Here is a 21,784-nt window from a genome sequence, read left to right as displayed (position 1 = left end):
GCCACCTCGCTATCTACTGAACCATCGTTTCTTTTTGTTTCCTTTTCTGCGCTGCCGCTAACAAACAGTTTTCTGTTTCTATAGGCTGTCCCATTTCACTGCTCACTGATGAGTTTATTCCAAACTCCTTCACACCCTCCTTATCAGTGATTCCCAATCTCCCACAGCCCAAGACCGACATAGTGAGCGAATGCGTTTGCTGCGACCTCATCCCCTTAGTAAAATCAAGCGTGATGTATTTCAAAATATGGATTTATAAATAACAGACCATTCAGCATGTAGAGTATAGGCTTGTCATTTGTCTACAGCCGCGAGAGCATCCTACCCTGAGGGTCTCAGTCTGCTGTATTTTTCACCTCCACATCGAAAATGAGAGGGTACATCTCAAGGGCTTTTATTCTGAAGAACGAAACTTCTAATACACGACCTGGTCGGCTGTCCCACACATTAAAAGCTGTGTAAAAAATACCCTCTGACTTCAGTGTGAAATTTACCTTTCACACTGTACACTCTACCTGTACACATTTCACACTATACACTGTACCTGTACACCTTCCACACTGTACACTGTACCTGTACACATTTCACATCGTACAATGTACCTGTACACCTTCCACACTGTGCGTTGCACCTGAGCATTGAAGCTTGTGCAGTTCATGCAGCAGGTGCAGTGTTTAGGTCGATCTGAATGTTAGTGAAGGTTTAGTATATACTGTTTTTTTTGTTTATGTATCATCTCATACCTAGTCTTAGCCCCTCCCATGGCCCTATCAGTGGGGTCATGACCCTCAGTTTGGGAACCACTGCTCTAAACCAAACCCCCCCGCCCCCACTCCCACCCTAGTGCCCTGCCCCCACCCCCACCCCCACCCTAGTGCCCTGCCCCCACCCCATGCCCCGCCCGTGTGTGTCTTCCTGACGCTCTGCTTTCCACCCCCTCCCCCCCCCCCAGGGAGAAGACGGCGACTACCAGCCGGTGAGTGCCATGGCGGCGCTGGAGAGGCAGGAGCTGAACTACGCCGCCCTGGAGTTCATGGGGGTGCGGCCGCGGGACGGGGCGTCAGCGCAGGGGGACGACGGCAGCGACTACACCGAGATCAAGGCCAAATGAATCCCACTGCTCCCCTGACGCCCCCGTCCCGTCTGTGACACAGGAGGCCCCGCCTCCTCCAGCCCTTTCTCCTGCCTCTCCTTTAGTCCCCCTTCCCGCTCCCTGACCACGCCTCTCCCCCCACCCCCACCCAGCCCCGCCCCCCTCAACAAAAATCCCACCCTGCCCTTTACGTCCAATTTGCAACGCTGTGTCCTTCCTCCAGTCATTCTCTTTGTTATAGTGAGCGCACTGGCCGTCTAAAAGCCGTCCACCAGGGGGCAGCGATCCCACTGGACAGTCTAAAAGCCTCAGATGCTGGTCCTCCTGGTTGTCCTGCCCGATGCTGTGCGGTTGCTAAGGCGTCCGGTTGCTAAGGCGTCCGGTTCTTCGCCTGGGGTCGAACCCCAGACTGAGGCTGCCCGTTTCCGCTTCTCACACCTCTCTTAGCGTGTGCGTCCGTCCCGTCCCATCCTGTACCGTCCCGTCCCATCGCTCCACTGTCTTTAGCTCCGCCCTTTGCCCCTCCCACTCAGGATCTGGCTTCCTGCCCTCGATGCCCCCTGTGTCCGGCGTTAGCTGCAGCGTCAGAGACCCAGGGGGTGACAATGTCCTTCACTTACACATCATATGTCCCATCTTGGTTCAAGAGGCACGCCCCACCCCACCCCACCCCACCCCACCTCACCTCACCTCCCGTTCTCTCCCCACCCCACAAAAAAGATGTGTCAGGTTTTTCCCCACCCCGAGCACACCCTCCCTCTGTGGGACAGGGTCACCTCTGCACCCCCTGCCCGTTTGCCCGCGTGATCTCGTAAGAGGCCGTGGTTTCCCCACGGGTGGGTGGTGTGTGCGGATCGGTGTAGACGGGACGGCTGATGGATGGCATTTTGGAGTGCGTGTGATGTTGGGGAGGGGGGGAGCTTTTGCTTGGTAAAGGGCAGTTGATCTCTGGAAGGAGCGGTCATGCTCTAATTGGCCAGGACTGCGGAGTGCTGATTGGTCAGGGTGAACGCGACTCTTCAGTTTAAAAACACCTCTGCTCCATTCTCCCTTCACGTCCGTGGGCAGACATTTCTATGAGTGTAGTTGCTCACATTTACTTTTACACACATGAAAATATGTTTGTAAGTTACCCCTCACTGAACTCCTAGCCCCTGCTGTGTGTGGTTCAAATCTCTCTCTCTCTGTCTCTCAAAAGAAACTAAAAACATTTTTTTCATTAAATGAATCGTTTTTAGTATAAATTACTGGTTTTCCTGTCTCTTATCCCACTTTTGGGAGATAGTTTCACCTGCCTCAGATTCAGGGAAAACCTGGAACACCTCCTTAGTGTATTTATTACTAGCAACAAAGCAAAGCGCATTTCATCCAGACAATGTGTACACTCAAAAATATCTGATTCTTCCACTTTAGGAGTACCTGAAAGCTGGTAGCAAATAGTGTAAAGTGTATATGCCTGGTTATCCCTTTATCCAAAGGTGCATCTTATAAATAGGCTTTAAAATGGTTTTAAAAACATAACCGATGCTAATTAACTGTTGCCATGAGGTGTTTTACAATTTTGGGCAATGTGTAATAAGATAACATTAGATATTTTAACCTTGCATAGAATATATTTAGGTTACACAAATCTTCAAAAGGAATACTTCAGCCATATCTGTGATCTGTAAAATCACTTTATACATTCTTCTAACATGATGCTCTGTTATTGCACTAATAAATATTTCCAACAACAGTTTGTAAAGCATTAATAAGCAGTACATTGAGAGGGTAAAGAGATATCATGTATCCATGTAAATACCTTGCACAATGTTATCAGTGTTAAAAATGCCAATCTTCCAATGCGTTCCATAAAATTCCCTTCCTTTAATCTACTGCTTAATTTGGAACATGAACCTTGAAAATATAAGCGTATACATACATTTGTAACATTTTTTCCTTTATTTAAAAATTCATAGAATGATTCTCTGTGTTTTAATTATTTATAGACTCGAAAACAAAACGCGGAGATGCATTTTTGTCAGTTCTAATGTTTTTTCCCATGTGGTGTGCTGTAAAGCTGAGATGTATGTACGCGACGGTGTGGTGACCATAACCCTTATAAATGTGCCCGTTTCTTGCTTCTTCATTGACAAAGTAATATAAAAATCAGAAATCTGCAAATTAGCATCGTTTTGCCTGAAGTCTGTATGCTGTATCGCTGCTCACCATCTTTGATTTCACATTTTGTCTGGGCTTAAGAAAAAAGAAAAAAAATTTTTTTTTTTCAAAAAGACTAATCTAGAAGATTCAAAGCAAAACAAATAAGTGAGATACTAGGGAACTTGCTGTCTGTGTTTTTTTGTTAACACAATGGAATCTTTGATGTCAGACAAACCACAGCTCTGATCTTGTTGTGTTTTGTGTGTGAATTACTGGGCCTGTAGGCCTATCTGTACATATGATTCCTGTAATGTATTAATCTGAAAGTGTCAATGAGTTTCTGTATTGGTAAATAACACATTTTCTTTTTCCAAAATCCACTGGTCCCTTGTGGTTTTTAATTTTTTTTTAAACGTTACTTTAAACTCATGCATAATCATAGATGCCCATGTACGTATTTTTGAAACTGAGTAGAAGCACCATAGTTACTCAAAATGGGAACCACCAGCATAAATTTTGTGGAGGAAAACCTCCTCTTAGGTTCGATGGATGAGTCGGCGATGTAAGAAGAAAGACTAGAAACTATGATTTCTACTAATACTCTTTTATTTTCTTCTTATCTTTTTATTTCACATAGGCCTATGGGAGGTCTCCAGTACCATAAAGACACACAGAGAGCTCACCGAATTACGTTTTACATCCTTTTTTATTCAATCAGATCTCCCTCTACCATGATGTATTTTCCCTCTAAAACAACCAATCCCAGCCTAGGTCACACTTATGTGTCACCAGTTAGTTTAACAATAACTATTATATAATTTTCAATTTCAATAAATGACAGATATTTCGCCACACACACTTACAGAGGTATGCACTTTGTGACTTGAATAACAAGTATTTGTTCTCATGATTAACAATTGTTTAATCTTCCGGTTCCAATGTACATGCACTTTAAATGCATTCGATACATTCTGTAATCCACATGAAATATTTAACTCACATACAAACACACCAGCATATTCTAACAGAATATGTGTATATTATTACTGTTGCTGTTATTAATTTGATTTTCACTTTTTAAGTTTGCAATGAAATACTGAGAGATTGCACATATACAGCAGGTTAAACTATACATGTGCTAGATCAAAAACGTCTTGACCACAAGTTCATAAAATCTAAGGGTGGATATGTAGAACTACTATAGATGTATGAAGCAAAAACTAAGCAGTGTACCCAGTGTTTCCAAATCTATCCAAAGTGTCTAAATTATGCATTGCTTTAAATCACTACATATTCACATATTTCACTACAAATCAACTGTTTTGACTCAAGAAAATCACTGTTGCATAATTTTCAAATGGGAATTACAAGCTTTCAGTTAGTACAGTTGTCTGAAATATCTAGGGGTCCAGAAACATATCCAAAATCTCTCCAAAATTGAATAAAATGCTTTTTGTTCACTATAAAGCATATAAATGAGCCCCTTATGAAGGTTTAAGATGAAACATTGCTATCAGATTAAAAAATAATGCAAAAATATTGTCACACAATGCGGTACAGTACCTAAATGTGCAATAATTAACTCTTGTATGTATTTCTATACTCTGTGCTCTCGTATGTTTTCCTGTATGGGGATGGGACAACATGAAAACAATTTTCAACTGTCCACCACGTTTTTGCAATGTTCCAACTCTTACGTCATCACTGTTGCATGCTTCACAAACACTACAGCCCTAACTAACGCTTACATCACAGTGTGAAATATCCACATTATATAATACCACAAACCTATTTAAAGACTCTCAATTTCAAAAATAACGTATATAACCGAAGTATTTTTAGAAGTAATACTTACATAGCAATGATGAAATCTCCTCTATGTTCAGTAGATGAAGACAGAGACAGTAAATAAATGATATTGTTCTATTCGCTTCTCTTTTAAAGACGCTATTCCAAAAGCAGAATTAGACATGTTATACATCGTTAGAAAGCTTATACTCTCACCTACTGAATAAATGAATTGTCAATCAAGCCAGACTGTACTAAAAAGGGCGACGACGCCGTAAACAACAGGTGTGGTATTACGCACAGCTATTTTGGAAGATACCCAGGTGTCACAAACGCGCCTGTATTTCCCGAACGGATTGTCCAAGACAATATATGACCACGCAGTCTCATCTCTACACGTAAAACCACCAGTAAGGTTGTATATTTATTCAATATTTAGTCCCAGATATTGACTGTAGAATGACGTGGTATCATTTAAAAAAAATATTTCGTTATTCAGTGAGCAGCGTTTTCACTGCTGTATAGGTATATCTTAGGGCTATTGTCGGGTTTATCTTGTTGCTATGACGGAATATGATTTTTTAGTGGTGAAAGAGTATTTTTATGAATGCCAAGATAGACAGTATTGTCCATTATGTCAAGGGTGGGGGGTGTTTTGTAGATGAGACTGCGTGTTAAATGAACGACCAGCAACCTAGCATCAACCATTTACCCCTAGCAATCAAAGGATATTATAGCACTCACCACCGGAGAGTACCTAGTGCTACATTGAGCATGGGGCTGAACACCACCAGTGTCTCTGTCTCCGCTACAGTCCTGCCAGGCTAACGATTTGTACTCATTTGTGCTGATTTTCAGAGAGAAAAACAGGATGATAAAATAAAACACAAGAAGCAAGCAAACAATGCCACATATATGAAACGAAAGCAAATAGAATGCAATAATCAAGTTCAGGACACAAATATGCAGAAATTAATAATATCAATGAATTTGACGTTTTCTACTCTTCTACTCAATTGAAGGCTCTGATGAAATTATGACCCAACTATGAGAAAGTGTTTATTCTTATTTTTTGAGTCTTTTATTATAGACAACATTATAAACCTGCACAGTTAAAGTGCCAGATGACCGAAGTAATAAATAATGAAAAAAATAACTTAATAATGAGTGATAAAGTGACAACTAACATTGCTTAAAGGGAAGGAATAGGGACACCCTTTAATATTCGCAAAATAATCAAACTGTGCCACGACAGAACCTAAAACAAAGTAAGCAGAAATCACAAAGATAGTGTGGGCGGCATACAGCCTCTGGTCAAGACTCTTATGAGTTTGCCGTCATCCTCCTTATGATGTCATAATCAGGGGACATTGTTTTGTGGTCCAGTGTGGTGTAAGGATCGTTCACTTCTCTTTCTTGTTTCTGTTTCTTTCCTTTTAACCTGAAGAATTAAACAGCAGCGGTTTTACATTTACATACGCTACAGAACGAACGAACGCACAGGTTAATTTATTCTATTTGCAAAACATGCTCTATAACATTACTGATTTATATATATATATATGTATATATGCATCATCAATGCATATACACAGCAAAATGTGTGGAACACATTTTGCTTTGGATATACATTTATGATGCATATACATATTACTCAATAATGTAACAGAGCATGTTTGGAAAGAATGTACAAAAGGAGAAAGAAATATATTGATTAAAAAAAAAAAACCCATTATATGTACCAGAGTAGGTTTAACCTTTTCAAGGGTGCACTTCATATATGGTAATTATCAGTGCTAATTCGATTCACAATGTGCTTACTCGGAGAGATTGAAATGAGAGCAAAATGGTCTGAGTTAATTGAGCGCCGCACATTTCGCTGCACCTACCTCTTATGTACCATGTAGATGCAACAGAGGAGGAAGATGATGGCAATGCTCAAGGACACTCCCACGATGATCCCCAGGTTGCGTTTGTTGAACGTTTCTACAGACACACAAAAAAAGAAATCAGCAGAGGATTCTTACTGCTGTCTATTTCCTTGCCATTGGAGCTGAAACCTTTCACGCTGGTGCACCTTATGAATATTCATTAGAGAGGTGTGGCCAATGGCAACACCGGCAATGGAGGTTCAGTCCTTCGGCTCTATATTATGTAAATGATAATATAACCCTGGAACTGACCAACTGGAAGCAGGAGGAGATGTAGAGGGGAAGGTTAAAGATTAAAAATGTGATGCATCTTCTGAAAATGCATTAAGGGGCATGGCCAGGTTCCTGTGCTGTAAAACAGCACCAGAACAGCTGGAACCACCTGTGCTTAAGAAGTGGAGGAGATGGAAGGAACACAGGAGCTGAATATCTGGCGTGACCAGTTGGGCTCAGATCCAATCAAAACTGAGAAAGCTGATAAGATGGAAATGGACAGTTTCCATATTACACTACAAAAAAAGGCTATCTTAAGTGACTAAGTGTTTTTGTCTTGTAATGAGACAGAAAAATCTTATTTCTTTCTCTCAATTAGAAAATACTAGCTTGCTTTTGTCTTACCCCATTGACCAATCTTGAAATGAGTAAAAATGCCTAACCTCATTGGGAATATTTTTGTTATATTTAGCAAAAAAAAAAAAAGTCATAGAAATACAAGACTAAAACACTTTGAATTATTGAATGATTGTATTATTGTTAGATTTTTTTGCAGTGCAAAAAATGCATTCCATAAAACAATGTTTCTGAGCAAAGAATATGCAGTTCACATTAAAACGTTAAGAAAGTAAATAGATTTTTTCCAAAACGATACACACCACATAGCCACATCACACTTATTCTGTCATACTGCACACTATTTTGCGCGCTATTTTCGCAGTTTTAAATTTGATTGGTTAAAAAAAATTATTTTTAATGTACCTTTCATGTATGTCACATGCACCCCCATTCCAGCACTTTTTGTAATTTGCATTTGTCCTAATATTATAGCTTGTTCTTCTCCCTAGTTTGGCTCGGCATAAGCCAGGTCAGAATAATGTTCACTGCGTGAACTGGACTGTGTTCTTGGCTAGTACGAAATTAGTATTGTGCCTTATCAAACCTGTCTTATGTAATTGTTCAAATGACCATGATTTGCACTTTTTGTCCATCGCTTTGGATAAAAGCGTCTACTGAATAAATGTAATGTAATGTAATTTTAAAAATTCTGTTCAAATTTGTTTTTCCCGCTCTTACTGTACCTCTAGGCCCCCCCCCCCCCCCCCCCCCCCCCCCCCCCCTGCTGCCCGGCCACAGCAGCCCTCCGGCCTCGCCCATGTGGTTTCGGCTCGCGCACTTATATAAAACATTTAGCTAAATATATGAAACATTCAGCTAAATATATAATGCATTTAGCTAAATATATGAAACGTTCAGCTTCAATGTCTGGATTAATGTGTGAAACATGTACACCGCAGCCCACCAGGACAAGGAACTGAAAACCTGTCACTGTCACAAAGGCTGTGGCTGCGTGAATCCACAAATATGACAGAAGATCTGAACTGATGCCAAAGCACTGCAGGTGCATGCCAGGGTTGCCAGAATGTCCAGTTTTCAAATGAATCGTACAGGTTCTGACAACACCTACCGACAGCATGCATAACCCCCCCACAAACCCCCCCCCCCCCCGAACACCTGCGACTGGTTTCAACAGCATACATAACCCCCCGCCCCCACTCCAAAAACCTGCGCCTGGTTCCAACAGCATGTATAACCCCCCCCCCCCCCCCGCACCCCCCTCCAAACACCTGTGACTGGTCCCAACAGCATGCATAGCCGCCACCCCCCCCCACCAGTCTAGGATTGGTTACGACAGCATCCATCCAGTCCATGTCTTGTTATAGATCTGGCAACCCCCGTGCATACACACGCGCAGAAGAAAGAAAAAAGGGACCACTTTTCTCTTTTTAAAAAGTAGTACAAAGACTGCTTGTTTACAAACAATAAAATGAAAGTGTAAAGGTAATGTTTTCTGAATGCGAAATTTAGACGGGGAAAAAAAAAAAAAAAAGTACGTGAAAAAGAATAACTTTTTAACCCAGTAGAAAAGGCCAGGACTTACGCATGACCGAAACCTGAATGGTTGATGTGCCTGTGTTCTTGCCATGCTGGAACTCACAGCTGTACTCCCCAGAATCCCCTCTGCTGACATTGGGCAGGGTGAGCGTGAGCGTGAGCTGGGCAGCGAGCCCTTCCTTCAGCGGGCGGGGCTCTCCGAGCTTGCGCAGGGAAAGCTTCCCCCGGGAGTGGCTCTCCACAGCGCAGGTCAGAGTGAGAGCCTCGCCTTCCCGAACGCTCTCTGGGGTCAGGGAGAGCTTTGGCTTCTGCCAGGCTGCAAAGCAAGGGTTCAAAAACAGTCAGGGACACTGGGCGTGCGAGTTCAAATCTCATGGGTGACATGGGTGCAGTATCACCAAACAAGGATTACTTACATTTAGCTGAAAATTTAACTAAACATATGAAACATTTACCTAAATGTATAAAACATTTACCTAAATACATGACACATTAAGCTAAATATATGAAACGTTTAGCTTCAATGTCTGGATTAATGTGTGAAACGTGTACACCACAGGCCACCAAGCCACGGAACTGAAAACCTGTCACCGTCACAAAGGCTGTGACTGCATGAATACACAATATGGCAGAAGATGTGAACTGATGCCAAACGCACGGCTCGGAGTGAGGGCCTCACCATGCTGGATGCTTCCTGGCCCGGGCCGTGCTGCAAAGCAAGGTTCAAAAACAGTTTGTTTTAGAGGGCCACAGGGTGCGCTGGTTTTCTTTTCGCCCTAAAATCATAACATAGGCCCAGGAACCCCAATGAGGTGAGTTAACACTGCGGATGACTTCGCTCAAAAAATTTAGCTTCATGGGGAAATAGGAAGTAGACACATACATTTTACTTTTCCATTATACGTACAGCTTACACTGTATGTAAGCAAGCCTTTGTATTGGTGCTGAGGTTACGTTCGCATTACAGGTTCCATGGCATAGTTAAATGCAAGTGTATTGGGACAGTGACACAATTTTTGTTGTTTTGGCTTCTGTACTCCAGCACATTAGATTTGAATTAAACAATGAATTTGAGCCCAAAGGGCAAACTGCCAGCTTTAATTTGAGGGCATGTACAGTACATCCATATCAGGTTATCCATGTAGGTATCACAGCCCCATTTTAGCCGAGCAAAAATAACTGGACAATTAGCTACTCAGCTGTTTGTGGCCAGTTTTGTGTCATTGCATCATTAGTTCCTGCACAAGAAAGCCAGAAGAGCTGATTCTACGTTACACAATAAAACCGAGAAACAACGAATCGTTTTTCCTCTTACTTCTCACTTTTCGAAATGATGCTAAATTTGAGGGTTCCGACGGCCCGCCCAACCGAAAAATCAGACACAAGCTTACCGGTCACTCGGACCGCCACCGATGCTGTGCGCGTCCGCCGAGGCTCTGGCCCGTCCTCGGCACCGGTGTACTCCTCGCTTTCCTCCGTTCGCGCGGCCTGCACGGCGATGGTGTACTCCCCGCTGTCCTCCGTTCGCGCGGCTCTGATCGCCAGCGAGCACTGTCCCGAGGAGAAATCCCTCCAGCGCCCCAGGCGCCCGTCGTAGCGCGCCCCGGGAATGCTCTGGCCCATGGAGAAGTGCACGACGATGAGCCCCTCTTTCCTCCACGTCCCGACCAGGCGTCGGCCGTCTGTCCGAGGCGGGGGGGTGAAGTTGCAGGGGATGTTGAGGGGGAGCCCCTCCTCCCCCGTCACGACGGACGGCACAGATATTTCCAAAGCTGCAGACAGCACAACCGCTGAGGCAATGGAGGAAAATAAAGATAGAAGAAGAGTCCAGTTTTGCAATAGATCAGAAGAACTCTGAACTGATGCCAAAGCACTGCAGGTGCATGCCAGGGTTGCCAGAATGTCCAGTTTTCAAATGAATCGTACAGGTTCTGACAACACCTACCGACAGCATGCATAACTCCCCCACAATGCCCCCCCCCCCGACCCCCCCAAACACTTCCGACTGGTTCCAACAGCATACATAACCCCCGCCCCCGCTCCAAATACCTGCGCCTGGTTCCAACAGCATGTATAACCCCCCCCCCCCCTCCAAACACCTGTGACTGGTCCCAACAGCATGCATAGCCGCCACTCCGCCCCCCACCCCCCACCCCCCCCCAACAGTCTAGGATTGGTTACAACAGCATCCATCCGGTCCATGTCTTGTTATAGATCTGGCAACCCCCGTGCATACACACGCGCAGAAGAAAGAAAAAAGGGACCACTTTTCTCTTTTTAAAAAGTAGTACAAAGACTGATTGTTTACAAACAATAAAATGAAAGTGTAAAGGTAATGTTTTCTGAATGGGAAATTTAGACGGGGGGAAAAAAATAAATAAAGTACGTGAAAAAAAGAATAACCTTTTAACCCAGTAGAAAAGGCCAGGACTTACGCATGACCGAAACCTGAATGGTTGATGTGCCTGTGTTCTTGTCATGCTGGAACACACAGCTGTACTCCCCAGAATCCTCTCTGCTGACATTGGGCAGGGTGAGCGTGAGCTGGGCAGCGAGCCCTTCCTTCAGCGGGCGGGGCTCTCCGAGCTTGTGCAGGGAAAGCTTCCCCCGGGCGTGGCTCTCCACAGCGCAGGTCAGAGTGAGAGCCTCGCCTTCCCGAACGCTCTCTGGGGTCAGGGAGAGCTTTGGCTTCTGCCAGGCTGCAAAGCAAGGGTTCAAAAACAGTCAGGGACGCTGGGCGTGCGAGTTCAAATCTCATGGGTTACATGGGTGCAGTATCACCAAACAAGGATTACTTACATTTAGCTGAAAATTTAACTAAACATATGAAACATTTACCTAAATGTATAAAACATTTACCTAAATGTATAAAACATTTACCTAAATGTATAAAACATTTACCTAAATGTATAAAATATTTACCTAAATACATGACACATTAAGCTAAATATATGAAACGTTTAGCTTCAATGTCTGGATTAATGTGTGAAACGTGTACACCACAGGCCACCAAGCCACGGAACTGAAAACCTGTCACCGTCACAAAGGCTGTGACTGCATGAATACACAATATGACAGAAGATGTGAACTGATGCCAAACGCACGGCTCGGAGTGAGGGCCTCACCATGCTGGATGCTTCCTGGCCCGGGCCGTGCTGCAAAGCAAGGTTCAAAAACAGTTTGTTTTAGAGGGCCACAGGGTGCGCTGGTTTTCTTTTCGCCCTAAAATCATAACATAGGCCCAGGAACCCCAATGAGGTGAGTTAACACTGCGGATGACTTCGCTCAAAAAATTTAGCTTCATGGGGAAATAGGAAGTAGACACATACATTTTACTTTTCCATTATACGTACAGCTTACACTGTATGTAAGCAAGCCTTTGTATTGGTGCTGAAGTTACGTTCGCATTACAGGTTCCATGGCATAGTTAAATGCAAGTGTATTGGGACAGTGACACAATTTTTGTTGTTTTGGCTTCTGTACTCCAGCACATTAGATTTGAATTAAACAATGAATTTGAGCTCAAAGGGCAAACTGCCAGCTTTAATTTGAGGGCATGTACAGTACATCCATATCAGGTTATCCATGTAGGTATCACAGCCCCATTTTAGCCGAGCAAAAATAACTGGACAATTAGCTACTCAGCTGTTTGTGGCCAGTTTTGTGTCATTGCATCATTAGTTCCCGCACAAGAAAGCCAGAAGAGCTGATTCTACGTTACACAATAAAACCGAGAAACAACAAATCGTTTTTCCTCTTACTTCTCACTTTTCGAAATGATGCTAAATTTGAGGGTTCCGACGGCCCGCCCAACCGAAAAATCAGACACAAGCTTACCGGTCACTCGGACCGCCACCGATGCTGTGCGCGTCCGCCGAGGCTCTGGCCCGTCCTCCTGCACGGCGATGGTGTACTCCCCGCTGTCCTCCGTTCGCGCGACTCTGATCACCAGCGAGCACCCTCCGGAGGCGAAATCCCTCCAGCGCCCCAGGCGCCCGTCGTAGCGCGCCCCGGGAATGCTCTGGGCCATGGAGAAGTGCACGACGATGAGCCCCTCTTTCCTCCACGTCCCGACCAGGCGTCGGCCGTCTGTCCGAGGCGGGGGGGTGAAGTTGCAGGGAATGTTGAGGGGGAGCCCCTCCTCCCCCGTCACGACGGACGGCACAGATATTTCCAGAGCCGCAGACAGCACAACCGCTGAGGCAATGGAGGAAAATAAAGATAGAAGAAGAGTCCAGTTTTGCAATAGTTCAGAAGAACTCACCCACCCCCCCCCCCCCGCCCACCACCAAGACAGAGTAATGCAAGGATGTAGCCCAATTTTCCATGCTAGCTTTAACAAGCTAGCTTCTTTAGCACTATTAATGAACACATCCAGATTGGATTAAAAATATCTGGTGTAATAATAATAATAATAATAATAATAATAATAATAATAATAATAATTATTATTATTAAAAAATCGAAATCCAAAGACCCATGAACACAGGTAAGTCTGCTTTAAAAGAGTGTATCAGCTGTTACTCTGATATGGTTTAGAAATCGAAATCCAAAGACCCATGAACACAGGTAAGTCTGCTTTAAAAGAATGTATCAGCTGTTACTCTGATATGGTTTAGAAATCGAAATCCAAAGACCCATGAACACAGGTAAGTCTGCTTTAAAAGAGTGTATCAGCTGTTACTCTGATATGGTTTAGAATGCACTTCCAGGTATGAGGTGCATAACAGCAAAAAAAAAAAAAAAAAAAAAACAATAAATAAAATAATAATTAATAACAAAAAAATAAATAAATACTGTTATCATAAAACAACAGCCATTTGGTAACAGAGCTGCTTTTCAAAACATCAGTAAATGTCGAAGTCTTTTTCACGTACCCGTCGCAGATACTAACAGGAACAGGCAGACCGCGTCCTTCATCTTCTCAGCAAGCGGCGAATGAACAATGATGGGAGACGAGCGGCTCGTGGGAAAATAAGGCGGCCATTTCACAACTTCCCAGGTTCCCCTTTTTCTTGCGGTTTCTGTCATCCGTCAGCAGGCTTTTGACAGCAGCAGCGCCGGGACATTCTGCAGAATCCCGCTTCGCGCCAGAAGAATTTACAGTACTGCAATCGTCCCACACAGGGGTGTAGCACAAAATTCTGGGCCCTATACATAAGCAAGTCTCTGTGGGCCCCCTTCCGCTTTTGATCCATGTCTCTCACGCATCATTCCAGGCTTTTTTCGAGGGCCCTCCCCCCATTCGGGCCCTGGGTAGTCAGTCCCACTTTTCCCCCCCGCTACGATGCCCCTGGCCGCACAGCCACACCCCCATGTGCCCTGCTCTTGCCGAATGGCTGAAGCTTAGCAAACGTGGGCTTGGGAGACCCCCTGAGAAAACAAAGTTGCTGCTGGAAGTTGTGGTGTTGTCGGGCCAGCAGGGACCCCATCTTCCCTCAGGTGAAATAAACCCCAATGCCCCAGTGTAGTGACCCAGTGCAGTGATGGGGACACTGTGCTGTAGGAGAAGCTGTCTTTCAGCTGTCTGTCTTTCACTGTGCTCACTAAAGATCCCTCATCGCAAAGAGTAGGGGGTTCCCCGGTGGCTAACCTTCCAAATTGGCTCTCTCAACCTGCCTCCTAATCATCCCCTGATTTAATTGGGGCTAACAAAAAAAATTGTTCTCTCCCTCTCCACCTCAGCTGATGCGTGGTGAGCCTTCTGGCTGCAAAATGGCTGCTGTGCATCACCCAGCTGGGTGCTACACATTGGTGGTGGCTGAGGTGAGCTCCCCAAACATCACTGTAAAGCATCTGGAAAAGTGTGACAAAAGTAGTTGCAACAGTTCATTCAATGCAACAACTGCTGGAATACCTCTAATTGTAAACAGGCTAAAACCTTTAACCAGCACCATGTAGTCCAAGTTCTTTTTTGTCTCCATCCAATTTGGTAGTTTCATGATCTGCAGTAGACCATTTGTGTGAACAAAGACTGGGTGGTAAGATAGGGAGGCCGCTACAGACATTCAACACAATGCAGACCCTCTCACCAACGTGCATGTTCACTATATGACCAAAGGTATTTGGACACCCCTTGGTCTGGGGCTTTTTTTCATGGTTTGGGCTAGGCCCCATAGTGCAAGACAAAATCTTAATGCTACAGCATACAATCACATTCTAGACAGCTCGGCGCTTCCTCAACAGTTCGGGCAAGGCCCTTTCCCGTTTCAGCATGACAATGCCCCCGGGCACGCAGCGAGGTCCATATATAAAAGGTTTTGTCAAGATCAGTGAGGAACAACTTGCCTGGCCTGCACGGAGCCCTGACCTCAACCCCATCCACTGCCTTTGTGACGAATGGAATGCCGACTGCGAGCCAGGCCTTACAGCTCAATCAGTGCCCAACCTCACTAATGCTCTTTTGACTGAAAGGAAGCAAATCCCTGCAGCAATGCTCAGACATAGTATAAAGCCTTCCCAGAAGAGTGGAGGTCGTTGTAGCAGCAAAGTGTGCACCCACTCCATATTAGTGCCCATCTTTTTGGATAGGATGTTGAATGCCATGTGTTCACATGCTTTTGGGCATGTAGTGTATGAATCAGAAAAATAAACATTGAAGCGTTAGTTTGCTACAGGGGTGACAGACAATATAGCTCATTGGCTGCAGGGTTCTTTGTAAGACACTTTTGAATGTTAAAAATGCATAAGACTTTGCTTTTGTTATCAGTAGGTCTTTTTGATTATACTGTTTGACTTGGTTAACCACTTGTCTGATAATCTCCTTGTGCCATCTCCTTGTACTCTCGGTCACAAATCAAGTTTCAGTTTCTGAACACAACATCAAAAAATGTCTTAAGTTTATGGCAGGTCACAGCAGGGACAGATGAGCTGCAAATCGAGTTTGTAAGGAAGTCCTTAACTTTGCTTTATTAGCAAGAGTGCAAATAATGTGAGTGCGCGCAGACACACACACACATGCGCGCAGACACACACAGGTGCAAACACCCAAACACACACTCACACACACACATGTGTGCATGTACACACACTAGTGTACACACACACACACACTCACACACACACAGACACACACACATGCGTGCATGTACACACACTAGTGTACACACACACACACTCACACACACACAGACACACACACATGCGTGCATGTACACACACTAGTGTACACACACACACACACACACATGCGCGCATGCACGCACACACACCAGTGTGCACATACACACACACACACACACACACACACACTCACACGCTGTATAGGCTGGGCCCTTGTTTTTTAACTTGTCAGAGGTTCGGTTCTAATTTAGATCCCACGCCTCACTGCTTTCTCCTTCTCTCTGGCCCCCATGGGGGGGGGGGGGGGGTGTGAAACCTCTCGTGGTCTCCGTGTGTAGTTGTGTGTACATGTTTGGACTTGCATGTGTCTGTGTATGCATGTGTGTGCATGCACGTGTGTGTGTGTGTGTGTGCACATGTGTGTGTGTGCACGTGTGTGTGTGTATATGCATGCTTGCATTTGTGTGTGTGAATGATGTTATCGTACCAAGGCAATTTAATTCATGAGAAAAAAAAACTGTGTGCACTTTGTCCCCCGTGGGAGTGGATTGTGACAAGTGCACATTGAGCGATCTCTCACCTGCATCCTGTGCCACAGAGCAGAAAAAGGTGCAGCCAAGACAGACCACCTAAAGCTGCTAGACATCAGAAAGACACGTACCTATTATTCACCCTTTGAATAATAGGTTTCTTGCATCGTTTTGAAATTTTTAAAAAGTGTTCTAGAACTCCAGTGCTTTCAGTTACCAGTAGTGATTGTTACATCAGCATTAGAATGTTCACTTAAGAACATTCTAACAACCTATTTGTGATCCCACAACTTAAAGAGATAAAACATATAAAGAACACTGCTAAATTAGGACAGAATACCAGCATGGTGCTGCTGCACTCCAAAGTTGTTTAATCTTACTTAATCTTAAGCAGTGAGAACATTCTGACTGTTTGGTCTGCGGGGTCACAGGAATCCCAAATCATCATCGGCGCTCACAAAATTAAACAAATCGCTTGGGAGCATGGCGCTGACATTGCGTTTAGCAGATGATGTCATTCGGAGTAACGTGGAATTGGTTCAACACAAAGCTTGTGGCAATAGCACGCTTACGAAGTCTTACATGGAAATGTGGAAATGCTCTGAGACGGAAACACGCTGCATATGTGTTTGGTCGCGTGCATATGCGACCTGAAAATTTCTTAAATAGATGCAATAAGCACCTCCTCCATCCTGGGCTGGAAAGGACCCGTACTTTTTATTAGGGGGTGGGGGTTGATTGAATGATCCGCTCGTGATATATTGTTTAAAAAAAGAAGATTAGCATAAAATCATAGTCTGTCCAACACTTCATCAACACATCTCTGTCCTGATCTCTTTTGTTCTTCACAAATAGTCCAGCAACCACCAAACTTAAAGGTGTAGTATGGAAAAAAAATACGTTTCACCCATTACATTAGATTTATTTGGCAGACGCTTTTTATTTTACGTACAAAAGTGCATTTCATGGTCATGGACAACTACAAAACACAGGTTCAGTATGATACAATACTTATTTAATACAGCTATTTCCAGCCAAGAACACAGTTCAGTTCACACAGTGAACACTATTCTGACCTAACCTCTGCCAAGCCAACTAAGCAGAAGAACAAGCTACAATATTAGGACAAATACAAATTACCAAAAAGTGCTGGAATGAGGGTACATGTAACGAGTGTCATGAAAGGGGGGGGGGGGATTTAAAGTGAAATGATATACAGATTGGTGGTAGTTAGTCCAGGTATAGTCTGGTGCGATGAGTCTTCAGACCACGGCGGAAAATGGGTAGTGAGGGAGAGGTTCGAAGAGGGACAGGAAGTTCGTTCCACCATGGGGAGTGAGGGCGGAGAAGCTCCATGGTCCCTTTGCTTGGGTGGGAGGGGGTACACCCTCTCCTACCCCCTCCCCTCAGCTCTCCCTCCAAAACGAGGCGCTGATTCATCCAAAAGTCTGTGGAGAAGGGAGCAGGGCCTGTCGTGTGTTAACTGGCGCAGTTAGGCCGTAAAAACATACCCGTTCCAATGTTCACTCTTGTTTTGTCTCTTGTTCAATTGCTTTTTTTTTGGTCAAAATCTTTTCATCTACAGTCTTTCTTATCTTACTTATTTTTTTAAAAGCAGCATACACCGTTGTAAGCAAAGGCAGAACTGGCAATTTCTACAGATTCAACCTGGTCCAAATATCTTTTTGCCATACAGTGAAAGGTTTTCTTTGGGCTCATTAATTTGTACGATCTGTAGATTATTATTATTGTTATTATTATTCTTTAAAAAAAAAATTTCTGATTCATATGGCTGACTCTTGCATGTGCATATTCAATACCTTAATGCAACCCAATAACCTCAGAACATCTGGCTAAATCAAGAAGATGCACCGTTTATGCACATGTGTAAAAGTACACAAAGTTGCTGCATAATCTCATCCTGCAGGTGTGATGATACTGTGCTCCATATAAATGTGAATATCAATATTATGTATTTCTATTAGCATTAAGTTAGTAAGTAAAAAAAAAAAGTAAGTAAGTAAAAAAAGAAAAGACTGATGACGTGTACTTCCTCCTCTCGGTCATTCGTGGTTACAACCCGATTATAAAGTGGGTACATAACAATCAATAATTCAATTATGAGGAATAAATACGTTTACATTTGCATCCGTTTGTATTTTGATAAAGAAGATTTCAGTGGCGAGGGGGAAGACACCTGTGAAAGACGCAGATGGTCACAACAGGAAACGGCAGAATATGCGCTATCAGTTAGTTCCTCTTTCTCTATAAAAAAATGGCTGCTTTCTCAAACACACTTCCACAAATGGAAGACTTGTGAAAATAAATACAAATCAGCAGGTCTCTGGAGATGTACCGTAAAAATATACAGGTAAATGCAAAAAGAACTTGGGCAGTAACACAATTTTTGTTGTTTTGGCCCCGTACTCCAGCACATTGGATTTTAAATTAAACAATGAACACGAGGTTAAAGTGCGGACTGTCAGTTTTAATCTGTGGGTATTTACATCCCTCTCTGTGGGCAACAGTGTAGTATGACGGGTAAGGAGTTGATCAAGGCAAGCCCTTGCGCAAGATACCTAACCTGCAATACTCCAGTATATACCCAGCTGTATAAATGGATGCAATGTAAATGCTATGTAAAAAAGTTGTGTAAGTCGCTCTGGAGGAGAGCGTCTGCTAAATGCCTGTAATGTAATGTCATGTAATCTCAGATGCTCTGTGAAGGAATTCTGGCCTTTTGCATGCACAGTGTTACAGTTTTTTTTACAATTGGTTACAAGCATGGCTCAGTGCTAGACTCACTTTTTCAAAACTCTTCACACTGTTAGCACAACAGAAGTCTATGTGGACCAAACTGTGACTGACTCTTTCCTTGCTTTAACACAAAATGCCTAGGTTTAACACAAGACATTCAATGACCACAGCTTTCAAAAGCTGAATTTTGAATTATTTTCTCACTCAAAGTCAACCACCAGCAAAATCATGTGTATGCACAGCCAATTTTTGTGAATTCTTACATACTCTTTTCAAAACTGTTAAATATAAGTTCGAAACCTAACATACATTCAAATGGACAGCAATTTGCCAAATTACAAACACCCCATTGAAATACATTCAAAATCCTAAAAAAAGATGGTTATGGATACAAATAGTGAAATATTATTGATTGAAATTAATTAAACGAGCCCAACCACAGGTGATTCCCATCTCAGTTAGAGACCTACCCTGGTGTTTTCCATTGGCTATAAAAGGATACATGTTTGGAATGTTTTTTTTACACCTCAAATTCAAAATGGAGCCTGCAAGAGACAGAGGAGAAAGAGTGGCACGGAGAGGGAGAGGGGTGTGCATGCGTGGTGGTGTAAGACAGCAGCAGAGAAGACCAAGAGCTGTAGTCTCTGATGAGATTAGGGCTACTGTAATTGACCGTGTAATCAGCCATGGACTATCATTGAGAGAGGCTGGTCTCAGAGTGCAGCCAAATCTGGCCTGCTCAACAGTGTCTTCCTGCAAACCAACAGGTACGATATGTATTTTGAAAAGGCATGACTGCATATTACAGTGGTAAATTGATCTATAGTAAGCCTCTAGAAAATCTATTGCTTGCGTGCAATTCTCGTTGTATTTCTTCTTTAGGACCCAAGGACTTCCTCCCACGGGGGGGAGGGGAAGAATCTTCACTGATGTTCAGGAAACGGCAACTGTTGATATGGTTATCACAAATAATACCATAAAACTAAGGGAAATTCAGGCCAGAGTATTGGCCGACAACCGAACATTTGGAAATATTCACAATGTTAGCATGGCAGCCATTGCTTGTGTCCTAAAAAAACATCAGATCAGTATGAAGCAATTGTACACTGTTCCTTTTGAGAGGAACTCAGATCGTGTCAAGGAACTCTGACACCAGTATGTCCAGGCAAGATGTCTATGTGATGATGGTTTTTGAACAACTCTGTTTGGCCACAGTAGGACACAACACACACACAGCCATAAAGCCTTTACTGTTGGTATGAAGTAATACATGTAACCTTGAGGTTGCCTTGTGGATTTCTTTTAGAGAGTCATGGAGCTTGAAGCCCATCAGACACCTCATTTTTTCATCTATGTGGACAAGGCTGGGTTCAACTTGGCCAAAACACGCCGGTGAGGACGGAATTCGATCGGCAAACTACAGAGCTACAGTGGGTGTCCCAGGCCAGAGGGGTGCCAGTATCACCATGTGTGCAGCGATATCCTCAGATGGATTGCTGCTACACAGACCGCTCATTGGGCCATACAATACAGAGTGCCCCATTTCGTTTCTTGATGAGCTCCATGGCAGGCTTGTGCCAGTGGAGGAAAGAGGGGAGGTGAGGCAGTTCTTTGTTATTGTGTGGGACAAGGTGACATTTCCAGAGGTGGACAATCCAGGTTCAGAAAGTAAAAGTTCATCCCAGGATTTTGTTCCAGTCACCTGGATTTGCTAATGAGCACCATTCTTCAGCCAGGAGGTAGAGCTAAATCAGCTGGCTGAGTTCAGGGGTGGATGCAATACATGGCAGGACTTTTACTTTCTGACCCCTGGAATGTCCACCTCTGGACATTTCACCACTCCCATGCAGTCATCGAGTGGTTTGCGGCCCATCCTACTATGCTGTCACTGTTCCTGCCGCCGTACTCGCCCCTTCCTCAACCCCACTGAAGATTTTTTTCTGCGTGGAGGTGGAAGGTTTATGACCACAATCCACACAATCAGATGTCACTTCTCAATGCAGTGAATGCTGGATGTGAGGACATATCCGCAGAGAATTGCCAAGCTTGGATCCGGCATGCCAAAAGATTCTGTCCCCGGCGTTTGGCAAGGGAGAACATTAGGTGTGATGTGGACGAGAACATGAGACTGGGTGGACTAACATGATTTGTGTGTTTTGTTTTGTTTTTTGAGCAAACTATTACTTTTGTTATCCTTACAGCAATTTTCTTTTACTGTAGTTTATTTTTGAATTACTTTATGGCAAAAATAAAGAAAAAGAAAACCCTGGCAAAAATAAAGCACATTGAAGCTTTTCCTGTTGCATTTCTATGACTTCCTGTAGTATACTGTAGTACATTCTATAAAGAGTTACCATTCTTACTGTATTTCG

General features: G+C 43.7%; 2 protein-coding genes across 11 annotated transcripts in view; one reads left to right on the top strand and one right to left on the bottom strand.

Moving 5' to 3' along the window:
• LOC118208736 (myelin-associated glycoprotein-like) overlaps window positions 1-1,241 on the top strand; it is a 34,002-nt gene extending 32,761 nt beyond the window's left edge. For 6 of the 9 annotated variants that reach the window (XM_035383664.1, XM_035383669.1, XM_035383687.1 and 3 more), the window contains one exon: window positions 953-1,111. In XM_035383664.1, the coding sequence (XP_035239555.1) occupies window positions 953-1,111 (159 nt within the window). Of the gene's footprint in view, window positions 1-952 lie in introns of all 9 variants that reach the window. The other 3 variants (XM_035383679.1, XM_035383668.1, XM_035383695.1) reach the window with 2 other exon arrangements.
• Window positions 1,242-6,081: 4,840 nt separating this feature from the next.
• LOC118221942 (sialic acid-binding Ig-like lectin 12) lies at window positions 6,082-14,052 on the bottom strand. Of its 2 annotated transcripts, XM_035407397.1 has the most exons (9): window positions 13,941-14,047; window positions 12,901-13,260; window positions 12,189-12,218; window positions 11,499-11,762; window positions 10,455-10,853; window positions 9,743-9,772; window positions 9,110-9,379; window positions 6,913-7,009; window positions 6,082-6,464 (listed from the first exon to the last, which is right to left on the bottom strand). In XM_035407397.1, exons 1-9 carry the CDS (start codon window positions 13,981-13,983, stop codon window positions 6,347-6,349), a joined length of 1,611 nt encoding a protein of 536 aa, XP_035263288.1. In that variant the 5' UTR covers window positions 13,984-14,047; the 3' UTR covers window positions 6,082-6,346. The 2 variants fall into 2 exon arrangements, with proteins under 2 accessions (XP_035263288.1, XP_035263299.1); XM_035407408.1 differs by lacking the exon at window positions 6,082-6,464 and having other exon boundaries at window positions 6,932-7,009; window positions 9,167-9,379; window positions 13,941-14,052.
• Window positions 14,053-21,784: the final 7,732 nt, after the last annotated feature.

This window comes from Anguilla anguilla, chromosome 1 (genome assembly GCF_013347855.1).
Source record: "Anguilla anguilla isolate fAngAng1 chromosome 1, fAngAng1.pri, whole genome shotgun sequence".
Classification (NCBI taxonomy): domain Eukaryota; kingdom Metazoa; phylum Chordata; class Actinopteri; order Anguilliformes; family Anguillidae; genus Anguilla; species Anguilla anguilla.
The sequence above is the reverse complement of the archived record's forward strand: the minus strand, read 5'-3'. Positions and strand labels throughout refer to the sequence as shown.

Excerpts from the sequence above, each read along its gene's own strand:
- LOC118221942 (XM_035407397.1), bottom strand. The coding sequence starts at position 13,983 with ATGAAGGACGCGGTCTGCCTGTTCCTGTTAGTATCTGCGACGG. Across the intron at positions 12,219-12,900 it reads GGTGGCGGTCCGAGTGACCG|CACGGCCCGGGCCAGGAAGC; the intron begins GTAAGCTTGTGT and ends CTTGCTTTGCAG. Across the intron at positions 6,465-6,912 it reads ATCTACATGGTACATAAGAG|GTTAAAAGGAAAGAAACAGA; the intron begins GTAGGTGCAGCG and ends TTAATTCTTCAG.